The sequence below is a fragment of the Lodderomyces beijingensis genome, assembly GCF_963989305.1.
Source record: "Lodderomyces beijingensis strain CBS 14171 genome assembly, chromosome: 4".
Taxonomy (NCBI): Eukaryota; Fungi; Ascomycota; class Pichiomycetes; order Serinales; family Debaryomycetaceae; genus Lodderomyces; species Lodderomyces beijingensis.
This window is the reverse complement of record NC_089973.1, coordinates 1,858,166-1,880,952: the sequence shown is the minus strand read 5'-3', so window position 1 is coordinate 1,880,952 and position 22,787 is coordinate 1,858,166. Positions and strand designations below refer to the sequence as shown.

At 44.5% G+C, this 22,787-nt stretch overlaps 9 protein-coding genes across 9 annotated transcripts; 3 read left to right on the top strand and 6 right to left on the bottom strand. All coding sequences in view use genetic code 12, as the record gives it.

Annotated features, from left to right (window-relative positions):
* Positions 1 to 500: 500 nt before the first annotated feature.
* On the bottom strand, positions 501 to 2,702 carry LODBEIA_P38240 (uncharacterized protein; the record flags this gene model as incomplete). Its single annotated transcript, XM_066973977.1, has 1 exon — positions 501 to 2,702. The coding sequence occupies one exon, from the start codon at positions 2,700 to 2,702 to the stop codon at positions 501 to 503; it is 2,202 nt and encodes a 733-aa protein (XP_066830762.1).
* Positions 2,703 to 2,953: 251 nt separating this feature from the next.
* LODBEIA_P38230 (uncharacterized protein) lies at positions 2,954 to 3,463 on the bottom strand (the record flags this gene model as incomplete). The annotated part of the gene is made up of 1 exon (XM_066973976.1): positions 2,954 to 3,463. The coding sequence occupies one exon, from the start codon at positions 3,461 to 3,463 to the stop codon at positions 2,954 to 2,956; it is 510 nt and encodes a 169-aa protein (XP_066830761.1).
* Positions 3,464 to 4,303: 840 nt separating this feature from the next.
* On the bottom strand, positions 4,304 to 5,386 carry LODBEIA_P38220 (uncharacterized protein; the record flags this gene model as incomplete). The annotated part of the gene is made up of 1 exon (XM_066973975.1): positions 4,304 to 5,386. One exon carries the CDS (start codon positions 5,384 to 5,386, stop codon positions 4,304 to 4,306), a length of 1,083 nt encoding a protein of 360 aa, XP_066830760.1.
* A 658-nt stretch (positions 5,387 to 6,044) lies between these two features.
* LODBEIA_P38210 (uncharacterized protein) lies at positions 6,045 to 6,980 on the bottom strand (the record flags this gene model as incomplete). The annotated part of the gene is made up of 1 exon (XM_066973974.1): positions 6,045 to 6,980. One exon carries the CDS (start codon positions 6,978 to 6,980, stop codon positions 6,045 to 6,047), a length of 936 nt encoding a protein of 311 aa, XP_066830759.1.
* Positions 6,981 to 7,267: 287 nt separating this feature from the next.
* Positions 7,268 to 8,842, bottom strand: LODBEIA_P38200 (uncharacterized protein; the record flags this gene model as incomplete). The annotated part of the gene is made up of 1 exon (XM_066973973.1): positions 7,268 to 8,842. One exon carries the CDS (start codon positions 8,840 to 8,842, stop codon positions 7,268 to 7,270), a length of 1,575 nt encoding a protein of 524 aa, XP_066830758.1.
* A 4,645-nt stretch (positions 8,843 to 13,487) lies between these two features.
* On the top strand, positions 13,488 to 16,463 carry LODBEIA_P38190 (uncharacterized protein; the record flags this gene model as incomplete). Its single annotated transcript, XM_066973971.1, has 1 exon — positions 13,488 to 16,463. The coding sequence occupies one exon, from the start codon at positions 13,488 to 13,490 to the stop codon at positions 16,461 to 16,463; it is 2,976 nt and encodes a 991-aa protein (XP_066830757.1).
* A 176-nt stretch (positions 16,464 to 16,639) lies between these two features.
* Positions 16,640 to 17,401, bottom strand: LODBEIA_P38180 (uncharacterized protein; the record flags this gene model as incomplete). Its single annotated transcript, XM_066973970.1, has 1 exon — positions 16,640 to 17,401. The coding sequence occupies one exon, from the start codon at positions 17,399 to 17,401 to the stop codon at positions 16,640 to 16,642; it is 762 nt and encodes a 253-aa protein (XP_066830756.1).
* Positions 17,402 to 18,462: 1,061 nt separating this feature from the next.
* LODBEIA_P38170 (uncharacterized protein) lies at positions 18,463 to 19,605 on the top strand (the record flags this gene model as incomplete). The annotated part of the gene is made up of 1 exon (XM_066973969.1): positions 18,463 to 19,605. The coding sequence occupies one exon, from the start codon at positions 18,463 to 18,465 to the stop codon at positions 19,603 to 19,605; it is 1,143 nt and encodes a 380-aa protein (XP_066830755.1).
* Positions 19,606 to 20,085: 480 nt separating this feature from the next.
* On the top strand, positions 20,086 to 21,075 carry LODBEIA_P38160 (uncharacterized protein; the record flags this gene model as incomplete). The annotated part of the gene is made up of 1 exon (XM_066973968.1): positions 20,086 to 21,075. One exon carries the CDS (start codon positions 20,086 to 20,088, stop codon positions 21,073 to 21,075), a length of 990 nt encoding a protein of 329 aa, XP_066830754.1.
* Positions 21,076 to 22,787: the final 1,712 nt, after the last annotated feature.

Below are 22,787 nucleotides of genomic sequence, written 5' to 3'. Positions count from 1 at the left end.
AAAAAAAGGAAAAGAATCAAAAAAAGAGGACGAAAAGAAGAGGAGATGAAGAAATTGAGAACTGGAAAAATTTTTAATGTTGATGGGGGAGTGTGTGAGTGGTGTGAGAGGTAGAGAGTGAGTGATTTAGTTGGAAATAGAGAGAGCCTAACGAAGGGTGGGCGGGAGAGGGAGATAGTGAGTGCGACATTCAGCGATTGTGCGACACGCGACAAAAGGGAAAAAAAAACGAAAAATTTTGCCGCATCGAACGAGGCTGAAGAAAAAAAAGCACACACACAGAGGTGAGCTTTCTACTTGTGAGATTACAGGCCCAACAGAGAGCATAGAGTGTGTGTGTGTCAATCACGAATGCTTCCAGTTCACTTTGAATTCTCCCCGGTTTTGATTCTAGAAGGGGGGGAAGGGTGGGTGCTCAAGGGTATTGCTGTTGAGAGTCTTTGCGGGCTTTCAGTTTACGGTGATAATTTTTCACGTGCATGTTTGTTATCCGAGGGCTATTAACTCGAGCGCGTTTTTCTTTTCTTGGAGCTACCACTAGCTTCTTTTGCAACCGCACTTTGCTGCCGTTTTTGCAACTTCTCCAAGAGCCGTTCTTGGTTAACCACAGATTCTGCATCTTCGTATCGTACTTGCTGCGAGACGTCTTCATCATCTTTTGTCAAGTCAAACTCTATTTCCGGTCCGTTCTCAGCGCCGTTGACCGATGCTATCATGCTGATACAGCTATTTTCTCTGCTTGGGGCCAATTTCATCGACTGAGGGGACCGGCCCACGATCCTGCCGTACTTTTTCCTGGGCGTCAATTTCCTCGGGGATGGTAGTCGCACCTCCTCATTGTCGCCAGCTCCACCGCCATGCGGCAAAGCTTCGCTGTTTGTGCTTTTGTGGTTCCCGCTCATGCTCTTGATGTATTCCAACAACGACTTTGGTCGCGAGTAGTTTATTGGAAAGTACACGCACCATCTCGGGTTGGATATGTCGGGCATCATCAACGTCGGCTTGTACTTTGATATTTCCAACATCTCCCACAAGAACGCAATTGATACAATTGGGATGCTCCATTTCTTTGACGCGTCAATCTTGTTTTTCGCTGAAAGGGACGACACCGAAGATTGGCCCGATTGGTAGACGGGACAATTTAGCACATCGTTGTGCTTGTAGTCATAGAGCTTTGGTAAATTCTTGGCAAATGTGTCCTTGAACAAGTTGACGTTGAGTATAAGAAGGTCCCGTTGGCTTGAAAGCGTCTCGCAGTATTCAAAGTTGATGAATCGGATCAACTTTTCAACGTGTAGAAGTTCGATGCCCGTGAAACCCGATGTGCACACCTGGAATTTTCTCGTTGAAGGGATGAGGCCCTTTATTGGCTGCCCCCAACTGTCCAAAATGACTTTCTTGTAGTAGATGCACCGTTCTATGAAAAATTCGGTGACTACTTTAATGTCGCCATTCGTGATTCTCAGCTTGACATCAGACGGCAATTTTTTCAAAAGAGTGGATGCTTGGCTGCCATTGCGAGCAGGAATGATGATGTGGCTGATCAAGCAATCTCTCTCGTCCCTGGTTATTTCTCCCAGAAACCCTTCAATTCCAGCCTTTAACAAGTCAGACTCCCTCGAGTTGAAGCCCACCAAGAGGAAATTGAATCCCAAAAATGACGTATTCTTTTTTGCCATTTCCTCTGGATGGTTTTCCTTGACTATTTCGTCCTCTTCGTTGTCGCTTGCGCTTTCTTCATCCCACAAGTTGTTGTTGTTGCTGTTGTTGTTGTTATTGTTGTTTTTGTTGTTTGCGTCATTTGTCTGGGGTGCTTTGTTGGTGTGGTCCATGACCGAGTTCCACATGTCTCTGTTGCTTTCCTTCAGCAATCTAGGGACATCGCCCTTGGTCAAGTCCTCGCTTTCCGGCGTTACAAGCGTTCGTCGTGGTCGGGTTAGCAGTGGCTGTGAAGAAGAAGAAGAAGAAGAAGCGGCGACAGCAGCAGCAGCAGCAGCAGCAGCAGCGTGCTTCGCCCTGATTTCCACCCACACCTCGCATCCCGTGTCGTATACATTATTATCCTTGGAGTCTTGGCTCAAACCATAGTCGGCGAGATCCAACGCGGCGCCTCGAAGTATGCTATCGAAAACCCATATTGGATGCACCACGGGAATCTTCCACTCCAAGGCCTTGTTGTACCGCGTCCCTCGCGGATCGCTGCTGATCATGCATCCGTGATCATTCAGCAATGACTCCTTGGCATTGCCTCCGTTGTCGGTCACCAATTTGGACAAGTTCTCGTGGCTGAAATAGTCAGTGGTGCCTACACTCTTGCCGCGGCAACTGGACTGACCAAAAAGCCGGTTGAGTTGAGTTCGTGATATGTCCGTTCGAGATATGCATGCACTGATCCCACTGAAAACAGGTAGTCTATAATGCTCAAGCTGTAGGCTCGACTGCTCCTCGCCCATGAGCCACTTTTCGTATATTCGCAACACGGCGTCCTCTGCTAAGAACACAATGTCTAGTCTCTTTTTGACGCAAAACTTGTACTTTGGGGTGTTTCTGTTACCAACGATTAGATACTGTACGTCTGTCATTAGGTCATCGTATTGGATCCCTCCCAACGCTTTGATACTTTTCATGATTTCCTTCCTCGTCCTAGCCTCCACGCCAGTGCAGCAGAATTTGAGACCATTGAAGGGGAGCTTTGCAGACATATCTGGTGGGTCAAAGAAATATTCATATATAAGTTACTAGAGTTTTGAATCGGGTATGTTTCAAGTGCTGCTCATTAGGATGTGACTGATGGCCTGGTGGAGTTATCTCTTGTGCGATTAGGATTCGATATTTATCTTTTTTTTTTTTTCATTTTGCAATCAGAATATACACTTATATGTACATATCTACACGCGTCTGTGCCTTTCTATCTATACAATCCTAGTGGGAAGCGGATTGTTTTTCTTTGAAACTAAACTACAGACTCGGTGGTTGTGATCCCAGTACCCTCCATTGAGTTGTTGGCATCAAATAGGGAGTTTATTGAAGACCTATGGGAACATGCCGAGAATAGGCAAAAGCAGCGTTGGTTGACTCGGTACCCTTCGTCTCTGGCGTCAGCTAAACAGTGGTGTGGGAACACGGGCATAGCCAACCTTGTAGTGACATGTCCCGCCGGCGGGACATTATCATAATCGAGCAAAGTTTCCCTCTCGGGTGCCGTTTCAGCTCGAGTACCTGCAACCTGTTTAGACCCTGCACGAAACGGCCACAACCTTCTGAATCCCTTTTTGAAAAATCGCGTCAAGTTGTTCTGTTTCGAAGGCTTTTTCTTTTTCTTCTTCGCACTTTCAATCAAAAAGTCATCTGAAAAGGGGTTCTTCGGGTCGTCAAATGATGATGCTTTTTTGCTGCTGCTGCTGCGTGTGGAGGACTTTGTACGTTGATTGTGTTGCTGGAGGTTCCTAAATTTCGCAAGCATAACCAACTAATTCACAAAAAAGCAAAAAAAAACACCCAGAGGTATCTCACCATGGGGTGAGCAGATTGCGGAAGGAAGTGAGGATGTAAAGCAAGCCAGATGGAGGAAGTGGGTGGAGGGTGTGAGGTCTGTGCTCTAAAGAATAGCTGGTTGTAAAACCATTACTTTTATTTGATCATGGTTTGGTTGTAAAACATTTACTTTATTTTGGCAACCAAAATTCACAAACATCACACATCTGCAAGGAACGAAAGAACAGGAACATCCATCCGATGCCAAAATCTTTTTAATCCAACATGAAGAGAAGAGGCTCAAAAAAGGTGAGGTTGCTTGGACCAAGTCAGTCAGTTGCTTCTGAAAGTGCTGCAAGCTTGGATTTGAGTTTGACCAGTGGAACCCCCACCCCCCATCTTTTATTGGAGACAGTTTAGATCCAGCGGTCGCAAAAACTAAACCAGCCTTATTCCCTCCGGCCATTTTGGCCCAAATAGTCCAACCACAGGGGGGTATTAAGAGAACGTAATAAAGTATTATAAACTCCTTGTATTATTATCATCATTATCAGTCAAAAAGAGGTTGAAAATTACTTGTAACGCAGGAAAAAAAAAGTCCAAAAAAAAAGTGGTCCCTAGCAGGATCGAACTGCTGATCTTGGCGTTATTAGCACCACGCCTTAACCAACTGGGCCAAGGGACCTTAACTTGCGGGAAGGTGTATGGTTAAAAAATCAGTCATGGTTGTTTTACTGCTTGCTCGCTTGCAGATGACACGGAAAGAGTACCCCATCTTCAAGAGAAGTTGAAAGGTTGGTCTAATATATGCATTTTCTTTTTTTGAATTCTATCCACTTTCGCCACGAGCCTTTGTCCATTCGGCAGAGCCAGTCTGCCTTCCCTGAGGTATATCAGACCTAGTCGAAGTTGCCGTTGCCGCTGAAGCTTTGTTTTCCACCAAAAGTTCCCGGTTGCGAGGAACGATGACTTCATGGTAAACTTGACGTAGCAGCTCCTCCTTACTTGCGCCCTGAGCTCGAGCTTGTTGGTAAAACAGCACCAATTTCTTTGCATTCAACCATGCAACGGTACTGGCTACTGGCTTGGGGTCAAGCGCAGTCAATATTTTCTTTTCCTTTGTTATGTATTTATCACTCAAATCAACAACCGTGTTGTCATTGAACCCAAACACAAATGACATTTTCTTGCCCCAGTTTTCGCAATACAAGCGGGGCTCATCAAAGACAGCCTCGCATGGGTCCAAATGCACCCACTTCTTTAATCCCAGCGAATAGTACTCGCACCAGACGTGGTCTTCTGGATTCCACACATATCGCACCCGGTCTTTCCCCTCTCCTATCAACGCCTCCAAAAGAAGTAGAAACGCATTGACCCATTCGCCACATCGCCCCCGCCTGCTGTCAAGCAAGGAGACAGCATTGTTGATCCTTGGAAATTGGATATCCCTGCTACAGTTTTGGCACTTGTACATCTCAATGATGGATATTTGATCAGGATTGGGGCGGCCTGGCGGGTGGCGCATGGCCCCTGTCGACACAACTCTATCCGAGCCACATGGACATTCGGGCACATTGACCCATTTGAAAAAATCGTGTTTGAAATATCGCAAGAGCTCCTTCACCACAAGATCATCGTATCTCAAAGCAGGGTCCCTGTTGCTGTCCTTTTCGAGTTTGTCCACGTTTGCGTATATCTTTGCCAAATCAATCTTGTCCAAGGCGATGTCGATCCTCGCGCTGTCCTTGTGGGGGCGCAAGTAGTCGACGCTGGAATGGATCGAGTTGATGAGCGGGACCCGAGCAACGTCTTGGATGTAGTTGACATTCTCGGCAGTTTTGTGCGCCTTGGATAGTTCTGACTTCGCGTAGGAGACAATGAGCTTGTCAGTTAATGTTTTAAAGTCGGCCATGCTGGTGTCAAGCTCGTTGCAAGAAAGTATTTGGGTGGGTGTGTGTGTTGATGTGATAAATGAAACCGCGGCTCGAAAATTACGGGGGAGAAAACGAGCCCCGTTTATCAGTTTGTTAAATTTCCTCAACTGAGGTACAACAGTTTGGTTTTCCAAATTGCCTCAAACCAGTCAACGGTAATGCCTTCAACTTGATGTGAACTCTTTCTTTTTCTTTAATGTTGAGCCGCCATTCACACACATAACACGTGAAATCAAATTTCAGAATGATTCCATTGTTGTAGCCTGCCAGATGGTGGTTTTGAGAAAGAGGGAAAGACCTCAGAGAGAACATGAGGACAATGACGACGCAATCGGTTTACAAAATTTGGCAAGCTCAGGTGTGTGTCACGGTGGCATTTTCCCCATTTTAAAGAACTTCCCAACAACCAAAAGTCAAGTTTGCGCAAATACTGTATTGTATATATATATATAGATGACTCACCTCCTGTATTGATGGTATCGGCATTTTAACTGTTAGGTAAAAAATGAGAGCTCAATGTAGAGCTTGCTTTAGAAAGTCACAAGTTTAACAAACGGATGCGTTTTCTCCACAGCTTTTTATGTGCTATCGTGAAATCATTGAGTCCAAAAAAGAAATTGTCTTTGCAAAATGATTTCAAGGATCTTTTTCACTATTACCCTCTTCTTCTGGTACCTTCCCCTGCTCGACATCGCGATCTTCACCCTCCGTGTTCTTGACGATTTTCCGTGGAGGCAAAACCTTGTTGAAAGCAGCGCCCCAGTCCCTCGTTTCAAACCACCGACAGCAAATTTCGTACACGTGAGACGTCACCAAGACTTCGCGACTGTTGATCTTGATATACTTGCCAATGGGCAACCTCGCCACTTTCAACCCCAACAGTCGTGCTTTCTCCACACAAAGGTTCTTGTGCCGGTTCTTATCGACTATTCCTCCAATAATATACGTCTGCGACGGCACGAGCTCGTGCACTTCTTCCTCGGTATCGGCTGTCAAATACACAAACTGGTCCTTGTTCTCCAGTGTGATCATTTCCGCCAACGACTCGCTAGTAAAATCGATCCCCTTCCATGCCTTGTGATCCAGAAGAACGGTGTCGTATCTTTCCTTGAGCCGCTTGTTGAACGAGACAACTTGGATTGGTATGTTGTATTGACAATGCCTCATCGTTGAGTAGCTGGATCGTATCTGGTTTGACATCGATATCACTTCTTTCAAGGTCATCAAATCATCAAACTCGCAATCGATAATGACTTTGACGTGTGTGGGAGTTTGAGTCTTTGGTATTTTTGGTAGTTGGTCCCTGTACTCTTGATCACTTTGCATCCGCTCTCTTTTTCGTGCCCTTTGGAGCTTTTTTTTCTCCCGCATCGATGCCCGGTACTCATCTTTGGTTTCCTCCCATTGCTGTTGCTTCAATTGTTTCTTCCACTGTCGACGCGATAACCCCTCGGGAACTACTTCACGTTGTCTTTGTTCTCTGCGTCGCTCAATTTCGGTATGGCTCGGTGGGCCGGCGATTGACGGTGCTTTTGTAGGCTCGGGAGAGTGTGGATCCAGATGTGTTTGCATGAAGATTAGATTCCTAAAGCAAAAAAAAAATTGGGGTATTGTGGTTAAACACGAGATGCTCATCTGAATTTTTCGGGATGCAAATCATCAGTGATGTGAGAACTGGAGTTTTGATTTTTTTTTTTTTGCATCCAGTCAACACCGCCAGATAAAACACCCGTTTATAAAGACATAGGAACGGATTATGGCTTCTTTCTACTTCTAGCTCATAGTTGAAAGCTACGTCTTTAGAGGTCATTTTGGTACTGAAAAAATATTATTTGTTTCTATTACTAAATTTGTTTACGCTACATGTGCAATTTTTGAATCTCACCATCACCGTCGGTTTCAGTTTCGTCCGAGTGTAAATCCTGTTCGTCGTCTTCAACAGTCAATCCAATTTGTCCGTGATAGTCATTATTTCTGAGATAGTTCTTGAATTTGATATCTTCTTGCAAAAGATCGTCTGCTCTGATATTTGGAATCAACAAAAATGTCAAAATCACACCGGCGGCTCCAATACAGGCCGCGATGATAAAGACCCATCTCACACCAGATTGCGAATTGGTTCCGATTTTCAACACTTTTTGGAACGCCTTTGTGCCACAGACTGCACCCACTTTCCCAATGACGGCGGAAATACCGTAAAATGTTCCACGAATAGGCGTGGCAAACGACTCCGAGGACACCAACCCCAAGCAATTACCGGGACCAAAGTTACCCGAGCTGGCCATCAAGCCGTACAAAACGATGAAAGCAGCTGTTTTCCGCTTGATAGGACCGAAAGCGCACCCAACAATCAATCCAATCACGATGTAGCCCGTGAATCCAATCAACATTGTGTATTTCCTGCCAAGCTTGTCAATCACCAATGCCCCAAGGAAAACACCAGGAAGGGCCAAGGCACCGACTAAAAGTTGCCACTCGGCCAACACTTCGAGATAAGCTTGATGGGCCATTCCCTTGCCTCCATTCTTGACCACGGCAGAAATGATTGTCGACGAGTAAATGCCCAGTGAAAATGCCACGAAATCGTACATGAACCAACAAAGACAAGTACCGAGCAAGCGGAGCCCATAGTATTTCAACGATAACCAGTAGAATCTGGGCGTGGGTCTCCTTACTGCCGACTTCTTAAACAAGACCGAGTCGGTCATCTTGATTCTGAAATAGAAAATAATCAACGGCCAGAAGCAGCCCAAGGCAAACATGGTTCTCCACAAGGCATTAAGATGGGACTTGGTGATCTTGTTGACGATAAGAAACACAATTGAGGCGAAAGGACCGCCAAAGCTTAGAGGCAAGTTAGTTGCAAGGATGAATGCGCGCGATCTTCTCTTGATCTTCTCATTGGCGGCTTCACTAGCAGTCAAACTCGACGATGGGTATTCGGCACCCACGCCGAAACCAGTGACACCGCGAAACACGACAATCATCCAAAACATGCCCTGGGTAGTCTTTCCATGGGCCACGGCGCTCAAGAAGAAGCCCAACACAATCAACACCGTGCCCACTATAATGCAAAATCTTCTCGAGAGCAAATCGCAGCAGAAGCCCACGAAAAACTGGCCCAAGATGGTACCGACTAATGAGGCGTTGGACACCGAAGCCGACATGTCTCCCGTGTAGGCCTTGGGGTACTTGAAGGCGTAGACCTTGTTGAGCATGGTCATGACGTTGTTGGAGTATCCGTCGCTGACCAATGCCGCTCCCGCGCACACCACGCTCAAAATGGCAATGGCTTTGCTTCCCTGGCTGAATCGCTCCTTCCGCTCATCTTCGTGGTAGACGTAGTGTCTCTTGCCGTCCTGGGTTGGCGAGACTTCAAGCGGTTCCGAAGTCGAGTGAACTTGCTCTAGCGATTTAGCAGCTTTCTCAGACATTGGCAAGTTGGAGTTTGTCTTGGAGTTGATGTAAAAAAAAAAACGTCTTTGCGAAGCTCCAGATGGTAAGAGATCCATGAGTTTATATAAAGATGTTTATTCAATCCCCCGTTTGACCAAAAGTCTTGATTGCAGAGATCAGAAACGCATCTCATTTTCAGTGTCAAATTAGCGACATTGCAGCATGACAATCCCGGGCATAGCTCACCCTTATTGTTTGAAATTGAGGGGCCCACGTTTCCCTTGGCTTCATAATGGTGTCTTATCTACTTGCAAGAACAAGAACGAGACGAAGAAGAAGACGAGCCGATTCATTCTCTCTCCTTCTCTCACTTTTTTTTATTTGGAGCCGTTCGCTATGAAAAATGGTCGTGTGTCACAAAATTCCGATTATTTAAATTATGTCCATAAAATTTAAGCCGAGAAGCGTCAACTTGGATTCCTTTTCTTTTTTGTTTTTAATGAATTGCAGTTGACTTATCCCATCCACGTGGACATGCTCAATGAGAGGGATGAAACGAGATGAGATGAAATGAGATGCGATGGAATAGGGATGGTACACTATGAGTGTTCTGGATCAAAACCCATGGTCTGGGCTCTGCTCTGCTAGGTTAAAGCCAAATCAAAAAAAAAAAAAGGCACCAATGGCATAATCGTAGAAATACGTCAAGTTATTATTTATACATTTAGTAATTTTTTCTTTAGCGGCTTTTTTTTTTGAGGAACAGGAAATTTCTTTTTGCTGGTATCTCCAGTTGAGTTTCAACATTCCCTTATTGTCATTTCAAGGGTTATCCCTTGTTTATCGCTTGTTATCAGTTCTTCTTCGAGTGTATATTTGAGTGTATATTTGATAACGGCACCCAGAGTACATCTCGATTGTCGAGTCACCTCGTAAGCTAGACGTTGTACTTGTAAAACAAGCCTGGCTTTGTTTAGGGGGGGAGGCTTTGTAAACGCCGACAGAAAGGTAGACTAAACGTAATTTTGACTTGGAGACTAAAGTAGATTCGATTAAAATCAAGATTCATGCGACGGTGTCTAGGAAATTGGCACAAAGGTTGAAACGGAGAAGAGACCTCCCCCCCCCCCATGTGGATGTTTCAAATGCCCATTTACTTGAGGGAAACACGGCGATATACTAGAAAAGACAACGCTAATTAATCCAATATCGAGGCGGAACCAAACGTGGGGAGGCTTTGTTCAGGAGCTAAGAGAGGGGGGCTCCTAGAAGATCAATTGAGTGCCAGTAATCAAAAGGTGTAGAGTAAAGGAGAGGCGTGTACTCCAAGGTTGTTCTCCGGTGACTTGTTCTTGCTTGTTCAGATATTAAAGAGTATGAAGGTGTTGATCGTAGCAATCTTTGTAACGGACGTTCCAAAATCTTGCACCGAGGACTACAGTCTTTTTTTTTTTTCAATGGGACTAGAGAACCGGGAGAAAAGACTCGTAAGGATCCCATATGGAAGTGGATTCCTTAATCACCAAAAAAGAAGAAGAAAATACGCTTTTCATCTTCTCGAGATAGTGGCAAACAGAAGGAAAACGGGAAAGAAAGAGGTTTTGAAAATTTTCCACGATTCTCGAAGCTAAGCTGGCAACAGCAGAAATGTAGATAGATCCATTGAAAGTTCATACTATATTTTTCATACACACGGCCATACTGAGTTTCGAAACGAGGACAGTAGCAACAAAAAAAAAGAAAAATTCCAATTTTAATGTTTCAAGAATGTATGGCCTTTGTCGGGTTCGAAAAGAGGACACATTTCGGAGTTCAAGTTCCTGGCTCTACCTTCTTACTATCATCGAGATATGAGGTCTCGAAGGGTTAAAAGCCGACAAACGCAGCCGGTTGAAAGCAGTGCTGAGACGAGACTCAGGGTATAACCCTGAGGCACCGGGGCGGGAATGTTGTTGTTGTGCCCACTCAACACGGCATTGTTTGAGGTGACGCCCAGGAGCTAAATCTGGAATGGGAATTTATTGCACGTCAGCGAGCTAACCACGGGGAAGAAGACAATTGGAAGTTAGGGAGGAGAAAATACACACACATTCAATCAATCCGAGTCAATCATCGACCAATTCCGGGGAAACCTTTTTCCCTATTTCTCGAAAATGTTCTTCCCCATAACCACGACGCTCTCCCCGCCACTTTGTTTTGTTGGGTTCAAGCTATAGTATTCAAAAGCAAACGGGAGGGTGTGGCAATATCGATCCAAAAAGAGAAAAAAAAAAGAAAGAAAGCCGCCATGGTGGGTGTAGCTCTGTAATTGTATTATAGAATGCAATGAAACGTTGTGTCACATTTTGAAAAAGACGCTGGTTCACACAATTGCAATCGTAATTTTCTTGCCCCCTTCCCCCACAATTCGCTTAGGTTGTTTCTTTTATTGTTAGCGCTCTATTATATTGACTGGGAACAAAGGTGGAAAGCGATGACGTTACTTGTTGCTGGACCTCTTCTCGCGAGTTATTATTTTCGCAGTTGGACCTGATTCAATATTTTCTTTAGGCTAAAACGGGTGATTGAAGAGAGGGGGGAAAAAGGAGGGGAGAAGAGAAGTATTCTGCTTGAAGTTGCAATTGTAGAAGAGAGCATTCCCAAAAAGCCCAAGTGGAATGATCAAGAAGATGTTAGAACATGCTGAAGATTAGGTTGCTGGAACATTCCAATCAAGAGTCGTATGATTGTTTGTGGAAACGAAAAGAGGAGGTTCCTGTAGGGGCAAACACTCTGTTAGGGTACCCTGCCCCCCCCCCCTTCGCGGACTTTGTCTCTAGATCCCTTTTACAATTACACTTACACTTGCTTGCTGCAGCACTCTCTCTCCCTGTCGCTCTCTGTTGGCGCGTGTGTGCTATAGGCATTTTTGCAAATAGTGTGGTGTCTCTGCTCTCAAGTGCCGTATGAGCTGGGTCAATATTGATGTATGGATGCATCCCGAAAAAAAAAAAGAAAGAAAAAAAAAGCGGGATTCAGACTCCGAAAAAAAAACTGCGAAAAAAGACGCCTTTTTATTATTGAGAAGAGGCCAGGTGGGCACGAGGACAAAGAGTTCACCACACTCACACCCACCGCAGTTTGTCAGGTTGGGGTAGCAGAAGAAAAAGCATCATGAGAGGTTCTAGAAGTAGCAGCAGCCGTTGTAGTTCTAGCTGTTCAGGAACAAAGCAAGAGACCAAAAAAAACAATCTTGAGATGCATTAAAATTGCTTTGCCATGCCTTGCGGTGCTCGCCCCGTGGTTCCCGCGTGCCCTATTCTTAGATTGCCATCGCAACATAGAACCCTCCTCCAATCCTCACTCTGGCACTATACCAGTGGCTGGAAATATTACATAGGAGCTGATGTGCACACACAACAAAAAAAAAAGTTGAGATATTTAATCTCCCAGTAGATGCAGAAACCGTTGATCTTCCTCCTCGTCTCTCTCTCTCTATCGATCGGGATATTATCTTTATCTCCACAGGTTCCAGCTTGAAATCCGACCTCTGATAATAATTGATACCTCTCTACATCTACCACCTCTTTTTATTTTTGATAAGATAGGACAACAACGGCAGGTTCACCGCAGCGAAAACCAAACTGGCCATACCACAAGCGATGGAAAAACAGGAAAAAAAAAAGGAGCTATTACTCGGGAAAGACCTTGACTTGGGCAGTAGTAGTAGCAATGTGACCACCACAATATTACACAGCAGAAGCAATTGATTGGATAAGATGGGGCCCTACTCTAGTTTTTCACTCGCTGGAGCCCGTTGCCCTTCTCCGGCTCCTTCTTTTCCTATCTCCCTCCCTGCTAAACAGAACAGGAATAAAAAATTGCTCCCCCCCTCTCAAACGAAACAAATCAAAAAGAGAATCGCCTTCAACAGCCGGTAATTTTTTTTTTTTTCAATATTTAATACTCAAAAAATTTAATATTTAGCCCATTGAGCTGTTTGGCTCTGTCCACTGCAGAGGATGTCGATTGGGGGCAAACGCAACGAGAATAACCCACCCGCACCCACAGTTTTTTTTTTTTTTTTTTTGGTTTTTTTCTTAATTTTAAATTCATGCATATCTCATTGCTAAAACGCTAGAAACGGGGATTGGATGGAGGAGGGGGTTAAACTGTGGATAGGTTGCTTTAAGTATTAGTTGGAATCACCACTCATCCCAGGCGGTTGGAACCTTTTTTGTTGTTTTTTTTTTTGTTTTTTTCTCCTGTAGAAATTTTTAGAAAATTGAAAACAGGGAGTGTTTCCACCAGAGAGAGGACCCCTAGAACTTGTGCTGCCAAATTCACTCCAGTGCTGAGGAACTTAAGAACAACTACTGCTACAACGACTACAACAAGGACTGCCGCTGCAACTAGTTCACATCGACGCCAGGGAGACCACACTATCGCAACACCAGAAGGTAAAAAAAAGGACCAAAAAAAACACACTAAATAAATTGATCTAAATCTCCCCAAGCCAACTTTTCTTTTTTTTTACAACCATTTCCGAACCAACCACACATTTGCATTTATATATATATCTACACACACATCGACTTAGATATATATATGTACATGTTGTAGGATTTTCACCCAGATTACAGTTCGGTCTATTCGCTTCAAATTCCACCACTTGGGCAGCCAGCCATTGATGAACCACTCGGAATGTTGTTGGTAAACAGGATGAATAGCAACGACACTGGCGGGGAGGCCCCCGAAAAGAAATCGAAATTCGACCTACAAGGCCTTTTCAAGAAGGAGCTGAGCTCAAAGCCGGCCTTGGCGAGAAACAAGTCTCTGGTTCAATACAAACCCGTGGTGACGCCTTCCAACATCTTCAACGACTTGAACCCAATCACGATCATCCAAAGTGTCGACGAAGAAGACGAAAGCATACTTCAAGATGAAGGCGAAGCGACAGAAGAGGAAATCCCAGCAGAGTTTTCCCTTTCGTCGGACGACCCCTATGCATTACACCCTTTGGACAAGGCCAATTTGTTCAGCAGCCACCTGAGCTATTTCACTCCTCCCCACCATTACTCCACCTTGGTCAACAACCACGAGAGGTACACTTCATTTACTTCCGATTGCATCTCGCTACAAAACAGTGAAATGAGCACGGCCGTCTTGGACTTGGAAACAGATGCCATTTTGCTCGCTTTGCCCGAACTGAAGGAACCAAGCTCCTCGTTCAACTCTATAAAAAGGACAATCTCAAAGAAGAAATTGCCTGAGAGAATCGCTACTCCAAGACGCAATTTGAAAAGCATCTTGAGAATGGCGTCATTTTCAGGTAGTCACAACATTCAATCAACAAATCCACATAAAGAAGCAGCACTTTCAACCCTCGGCGAGGATAACCCTGAAGGAAAAGGAAAACTAAAACTAAAACTAAAACCAACCGAACAAAAAAAAGGCCACAGTAATATTGATGATAATGAGGAAGAAGAAGAAGAAGATGATGATGATGATGATCAAAAGGACGACGTGACTGAAGCTGATGACTATGAAGACTATTCAGAAACCGAATCTGAACTAAACTTTGATCCAAAGCAAGAAGAAAGCTCTTTTGAGTACAAAGTTGGTGGTTACCACCCTGTGTGCAGAGGCGACGTCTATTACAGCAGGAAATTCCCCAACCGCGAGTATGTCATTGTAAGAAAACTTGGATGGGGCCATTTTTCAACGGTTTGGCTCGCCAAATCAAGATTATCCTCGATATCCAATCTTGCCAGCGATTCTCAAGAAAACTTTGTTGCCATCAAATTTGTTAAATCAAACAAACACTATAAAGAAGCAGCTCGCGACGAAATTCAAATTCTTCAAACCTTGAGCGACCCCCTCAAATACGCCAAGCACTTGACCCAAGAACAACTCAAATTTTTCGAAAACCATAAGCAGCACCCAGGTTATCAACACATGATGCAATTATTGGACGACTTCGAAATTGCCGGTCCTCACGGCAATCACGTTTGCATGGTTTTTGAGATCCTTGGTGAAAATGTGCTCAACTTGATCTACAAGTATAAAAAATTCTACAGAAATGTCCACCTGGAGATTAAAAAGAAGGACGATACCACTGCACAACAAATCAAATTCAACAAATGGGATACCAAAATATTGAAAAAGAATACAAAGTCCATGCTCAGTTTGGGCTTGACAAAGAGACCAGAGTTGACTGAAACCCAGTCGACGCCTGCTCTTCAAACATCATCAACCTCGGCAAACTCATCTTCTTCATCAACAATGTCTCCCAGTGAAATGGAAGCAGCTGAGATTGAATCAACGACAACAGTTGGCTCATGGGAAAACTCAATCGAGAAAAAACTCAAACTGATGAATTCTAGTTCTCTTCATAAAATTATAGAAACTTCGAAACACCGCGGAGGCATCCCGTTACATCTTGTGAAAAACATTGTTGAGCAAATGCTCTTGGCCATTGACTACATGCACCACTGTGGAGTTATCCACACCGATTTGAAGCCAGAAAACATCCTTATTGACATTGAAAATATCGACAAGATCATCAAGACCATTGAAGAGGAAAAATTTCAGAAATGCCAAGCCAATTCATTGAGCAGAGGTGCGTCATTTAAGAAGTCAGCTTCAAAGTCGTTTATCTTTCTGAGAAACCCGTCTTCAACCATGCTTCAGCAACCTCCTCAGCTTCAGCTGTCGCTCACCCAATCACAAATCCTACCACAGCATCCACCGCAACCACCGCAACCACCACAGCCTTATCCTTTACAGAAGCATAGGCGCGCATCCTCGCTGGCATCATCAACTTCACAATCTTCAAGCTTCTACTACAGAAGACTGAAGAACCTGGTGGTTGGCAAATACGACTCGCCCATCCGTTGCTCAAAGCCGTTATCGTGCTCGTCAATGACACAAGATGTCTTTTTCAAAGACGTGGACTATACCAAGCCCAAGAAATTGTCCATTTCCAAAGCCATCACTCCCAAATACTTGTCGCTTTTCGACAAGAAGGAAGACGAAGTGAAACGCAAATTCAACATCAAGATTGCCGATTTGGGCAATGCAACATATACAAACCAGCATTTCACCAATCAAATCCAAACACGCCAGTACCGGTCACCAGAAATCATTCTCAAGTACAAGTCGTGGGGGAGCTCAACCGACATTTGGTCGATTGGATGTATAATTTTCGAGTTAATCACGGGTGACTTCTTGTTTGATCCACACGACAGTGAAGGTAAAAACGGCTTTGACAAGGATGAAGACCATTTGGCGCAGATTGTCGAGCTACTTGGGGTATTTCCTTCGGACGAGTACCTTGTCGATTGCAAACTCACCGGTAAATTTTTCAAACTCTCGCAATCGTCAAATGTCCAAGACCAAAACGTAATCTTTAAAAACATTGATAATTTAAAAGTCTGGAAGTTGAGAGATGTTCTTGTTGAAAAGTACAAGTTTGATAAGGATGACGAAGAGGTCAATCTCGTCTGTGACTTGATTCTCAAGTGTTTAAAGTTCAACTTGGACGAAAGATACGATGCTCATAGTTTGCTTAAACATCCTTGGTTCAATAGCTCAAGCACAAGCTCGGTGGATGCTTCAGCGTTGGAGAATATGATTAATGAGCATAATGATTTGCCTGGTTACACTTGTGAAGAGTAAAAATACCGTTTTTATTGATGATGATGTTTTCATGAACGATTAGATACGAGAAAAAGAGAAAAAGAGAAAAGAAACAAGAAACAAAAATTATTTGTGGAGTAGAGGAAGAGGAAAAATTACCTTGAAGGTAGATAAATTCATAGAAGTATAGAACGAAATACTAAAAAAATTTCATTTCAATTTAGATTTACCTTTTTCATAAACTTGTGATTCTTGAGATCTTGTAGAGTGATGCATTCGGCGTGATCGAGATCTAGGGTTGAGTCATAGTCCGAGTCGATTGTTGGATCACGAACCAATTCTTCGTCGTGCTCTTCAGACCCCAGCAGCTCATCATCTTCTTCCGCGTCAGATCCCAGCAGCTCACTTTCTTGTTTTTCTTCATCGTCGTCATCGTCATCATGGGAGACCTCTGCCTCATGAGCTTTATGCTCTGCCTCTTCATCTGCCTTTGCAGCAAGTGTCTCCCCTTTCGCCTCACGCCTCGACTGCCGAACTTCATAAATACTTTTGACCCGCACCTTTCCTTCCTCCTCTTCCCCTTCCTCGTCACCATTATCATCATCATCATCATCATAGCTCATCTGCACCCTAGGCTTTTTAACCACCCTCTCCTCACCATCCCCTTCTTCTTCCACCTCCTCCTCTTTCTTCTCCAACTCATCAACGCCAAAATACATCGAGTCAACCATGGACCCAGTAGTCAAAACAGGAAACACAAACGCGCCACCCAGATCAACCTCCGACTCCGAGATCCCCTTAACTGTAAACCACGACTGTTCATCACTGAGCTTCCCCACAACGTTACTCACCCCGGACAACTCCGCTAGACTTATAACCCAACTATCATCGTGATACGCAACGTATCCCCGCTTACACACAATCCGACCGTTCGACTCCCTGATGAGTTTCTTGCCACATTTTCCAAATTGAACCATGGTTTTGCTGTGGAGCTGGAAATGTTGGTTTGTTAGTGTTTGGTTATGACATGATGAGATTAACGCGAGGGCTGTTTGAGGGAGTTCTTTTGCAAATAGCGATATTCGGATTAGTCCCTTTGTTGTTGTAAGTGTGACTTGAGCTGTGGTTGCTGGTTCTAGTGACATGTCTGATGCAGCGATGTGTGTCCCTTTTTTGTTTGCAGTCAAATCAGCATTGGTGCGGTTTTTTTATTTTCACGATAATCACAATATCTCAGCTGGTTGAGATCTTGGTTGTTAGTTTTGCGCTGGCAATGGGTAGAGACGTGTGCTTGGATGACACAAGAAAAGCCCTGCTAGCTCAATCGGCTAGAGCATTCGACTCTTAAAAATAAGAAGCAATCGAAAGGTTGCGGGTTCGAGTCCCGCGTGGGGCTTGTATTTCTTTTTTTTCCCCGATTTTTTCCTTTTTTTGCAATTTGAAACAGGCATTATCAAAACTGTTGAGGCATTCGACTGATTCAAAAAGCATTCCGATAAGCTTTTGGAGTCGTTAGAATGACCTCCCCAAGCCTCTATTTTCTTCCTGTAAATTTTTTTTTTCACCATTTCCGTGCAAAAAATTTCCTTTTACTCTTTTTTTTTTGCTTTTTTGGCATCCCTTTTTCACGAAAGTTTCAACGTGGGATTGCTGCCGATATCAAAGCAGTTAATACCAAATTCCATCGCTCAAGTTCATGTCCGACAACTGTAAAAAGCAAAAAAAAGTAGAACCACAATAACTTTGACTCTTGTGATTCTAGTGGTCAGCCCCATGGCCACATGTAGACAAAAGTTGCAAAATAGGACCCCTTCTCCCCCAACGCCCGACGCCCAACCCCCAACCCCCAAACTCGATCCGGGTGAAAAATTCCGCTAGCCGAGATTGCAGTCTACCAAAATTATATAAACAATGTCCAACATCTCTCATCTGGTGGAGACAGCTTCTAAAATGGACGAGGCCCCTCCTCTTCCTTCCTCCTCCACCCCGGGTTCCCTCTTCTCCCCCAAATTTTTTGGATCCCCCACTCTAGATCTTGATGAATAGGCTCCTGCATTATAAAAGCTTGATACGATTCCCCAGACTCACATCCAAACCATATTCATCAGCACCATCATCGTCATCACCATTATCGCCCATCAAGATGCCAGTCAAGCCCAAGGTGTTAAGAGTAGGTAAAATCGAATATGCCCACGAAATCTGGCAGAAAATCTCTCTGCTCGTTGAAGTCGTCGATTGCGAATCAGCCAACCGTGAAGAGTTCTTGCAAGACTTGGCAGGGAAATACAAAGACGTCACCAATATCGTAAGAACATTTGCATCCGTTGCGCAAACAGGAAGATTCGACGAAGAGTTGGCTTTGCATATGCCGGAGACTTTAGTCTCGTTGAGCCACACCGGTGCCGGGTACGACCAAGTCGACGTTGAGCCGTTCACCAAGAGAGGAGTCCAGGTTTCCAACGTCACTGTGCCTGTGGAAGCACCAACTGCCGACACTGCCGTTTGGTTAGCTCTCAGCTGCTTGAGAAACTTCCAACAGGGGCACGAGTTGTTGATGCAGGGGGAATGGTTAAAGAAAAAGAGCGCAGGAGCCAAGATCGGCCACAGTCCCGAGGGGAAAGTCGTTGGTATCATGGGCATGGGAGGAATTGGTAAAGCCATCAGAGACAGATTGAAGCCGTTTGGATTCGAAAAAATCGTCTACTATAACCGAAACCAGTTGCCTGCTGATCAAGAAGGCGGCGCCGAGTACGTCACCAAGGAGGAGTTGTTCAAACAAGCCGACGTGATCATGATCAGTATCCCATTGAACGCCAACACGAGACACTCAATCAACAAGGAATCCATCAGCCAGATGAAAGATGGCGTGATATTGGTCAACACAGCTAGAGGCGCCGTCATTGACGAGTCGCAATTGCCGGAATTGGTCAAGTCGGGCAAGATTGGCGCGTTTGGCGCCGATGTGTTTGAACACGAGCCACAGCTCGCGCAGGAGTTGATTGAGTTGCCCAACGTGGTGAGCTTGCCGCACATGGGCACATACACCTATGAAGCCACCAAGAATATGGAGGAATGGGCCGCTGAGAACGTGTTGAGCTGCTTGCAAACCGGTAAAGTCAAGAGCATCGTTTCTGAGCAAAAGAATATGCAAATCGACGCCAAACCCCTTTTACAAAATTAAATAGACCCGAACTAATAGAAATCCCGTACTCGACTCCAACTACAAAAGATTGAACTTTAACGTTTCTTTCCTCCCACTCCCAAAACCCACTTGTTCTAAAAGGGCAAAGCCGATTTTAGGACTTAAGGTGGCTCCTCTCTCTCTATCACTAACTAAGTGGAAGTGACGAGAAAATACTAAATTATTTGTGTACACTACTTTAGCTCCAATTTTTTTTTTTTTTTTTTTTCAACTCTATCCATCAAGTTCAAAAGACCAGGAACTTGCCACAAGGCTCATTATAGCAATTGATGAGACAGGTATAACCTTAACCTCCCCTCCCTTGTCCATCCGTCTCCATCCTTATCCAACAAGTCAACAAAAAACTCGTTTCACTAGAAACAACCTTGTACAGAAAAAAAAAGAGGCAAAAAATTGAAATTGAAATTGAAACTGAAATTGAAATATTTATAACCAATTCTAGCACCCCAAATTTTTTCGATGGAGCACCAAGATCACCAACTACAGATCTTCCCCAAGGATCAGCTCGAGATAGACTATGAAGCACTACCAGAAGACGCTTCATTAGGAGCACATCTAGGCGCCGGCGCGTTGGCAGGGATAATGGAACACACGGTGATGTTCCCCATAGACTCGGTCAAGACCAGAATGCAATTGAACTTGTCAAGCAAGGACATATCGAGAGGCTTATTGAAGTCCATATCGAAAATAAGCTCAACTGAAGGGTTTTATGCGCTTTGGAAAGGAGTCTCCTCCGTGATACTAGGCGCTGGTCCCGCGCACGCCATTTATTTCTCCGTTTTTGAATCAACAAAGACGTTTCTTGTTAATAGGCTAACCAACTCGCCGCATTCAAACAAAATCGTCACCGATGAAAACCACCCCATCATAGCGTCGTGCGCGGGTGTGGCGGCCACGACTGCTTCCGATGCCTTGATGACTCCCTTTGACATGTTGAAGCAGAGAATGCAGGCACGTGCCGCGTACCCTGAGAACAAGATCCAATCGGTGAGATTGTTGAAGCTCGCAGCTGATATCTACAAAAAGGAGGGCCTTTCCGCTTTTTACATTTCATACCCAACTACTTTACTCACGAATATACCGTTTGCGGCATTGAACTTTGGATTCTACGAATACTGTTCCTCGTTGCTCAATCCGTCGCACTCATACAACCCCTACTTGCATTGCGTCAGCGGCGGTGTTGCTGGCGGAATAGCGGCAGCGTTGACCACGCCCTTTGATTGCATCAAGACCGTGTTGCAAACGAGAGGCATATCGCAAAACGCCAGCTTGAGAGACGTTACCGGTTTCAAAAGCGCCGCTGAGGCTCTATATAAGCTCGGAGGCGCAAAATCCTTCTGGAGAGGTTTGAAACCGCGCGTGATTTTCAATGTTCCAAGCACGGCTATATCGTGGACGGCGTATGAAATGTGCAAAGAATTGTTGATTAGAGATAGGAGGTTGAACTAGACATAAAACCAAAACCAAAACCAAAACCAAAAAAAAAAACCAAAAAAAAAATCACGAACAAAAAAGAAAAAAAAATGAAAGAGGATGGTAGATTAAATTGTTTTTTTTTTTTTTTTTTTATATTGTCATTGGCTTGTTTCCCGCTATATCATATTCCTGTATTAATAGTTTAGTTAGATTGTTTGCAAATGACACGATTCGAATGGCATGGCATATCACTGTTGAATCGCCCTGATCAACGCATCGGCTCTAGCAATCTGAGCAAGCTCGCGCGGATATCGAGACAACCGCTGGGCCACAAAGGAAAACAACACACACGACCCTAGGAACCCTAGTAGGTTGAAAAAAGCAGCTCTGGAGTATAGCCTCTCTTCTTCCTCCGTCCTGAATGACTGGAAAATGCGTCTGATGCTGGCGAATATCATCACTTTGGAGAAGAAGAAGCAATTGCAATCTACATGGCGGACTTTTGGGCTCTCTCTTTTTTTTTATCCTCTGTTTTTTTTTTTTTTGTTTTTTTTCGCTTCACTTCCACGAGGCTCGAACCAACGCTCGTGCCAAAACAGAACAGATGAAAAAAAAGGAAGAGCAAAGGACGGGCCAATCTAGCATCGATGATCGGTATCGGGTGCCTGGATATCGTATCCAGGTTCGCATATTGCACTAAATAGCCCTTGATTGCTTTGACACAATTCAACAGCCAACCATTTACGACGCCATTCCCATATCGAAGGAGTCTTCGATGTGTTTTCTTGTAGCATCGCCCATGCGTTTGCACGCTAAGGTTTCAAGCTCTCAGGAGCAAATGTTGTTAAATGGAGAGTACCACCGAATTTCCCACCCGCAAATGGAGGTGAAGTTTCCACACTCGACAACTGCGAGTGCTTTCCTTCCTTTTGATCGCGGGTAAATGCGAAACGACGCTAGGCTGGCCCCTGTGTCCCTGCTGAAACTTTCTGGCGGCGACTGCGCCAAACGCGAGTAAAGCCCGCGAAAAAACCTCACATAAGGTAGGCAATTGAGGTGGAGGCTGAAAACAGAGTTGCTCCCTCTAGCCTCCAGCCCCATCGTCCATATCCAACGCCGAGCTCAACGGTGTTTTGTCTCTCCTGCAGCATTTCCACACACAAATGGGCACATATATAGCTCATTCTGCTCCAAGGCGTCTGGATCAGAATTGGCATACACGTCACTTCTAACCTTGTACGGAGAAATGAAAAAAAACAAAAAAAAAAACACCCACACACAAGTCCGAAGCAATCTAGCCGGGTTTTCTTGAATCACCGATCATTTTCTCGACCGGCCATGATTGGCTGAGTCTTGCACTTTTGTAAAATGCTCAGACTCTGACACCTGAAGCTGTGCTTGTGCTTTTTTTGACACATCCCGCCTCTCCACTTGACTTTTAAAAACCACAGGCACCGGAACAATTCCCCGGATCGAGCTAGACTGCTCTTCGTATGCCTATCCCTTTTCAAACCTTTGTTCTGTCATTTCGCAAAACCATAATATCTGATGGAATAGATTAACAAAAAAGTATCGATTTCCGAGAGTCGCATTTACTTCTCAATGCGGTCTCTCTCTCTCTCCCACACACATACTCACTTTTTCCAAAATTAAGCGACGTTTATTAAATGCAGATGTGCTTTTGCCATGGTTTTCTTTTCTTCAAGGTGTAACAACTTTTCGTCGTCTGCTCGAAATTTCACATA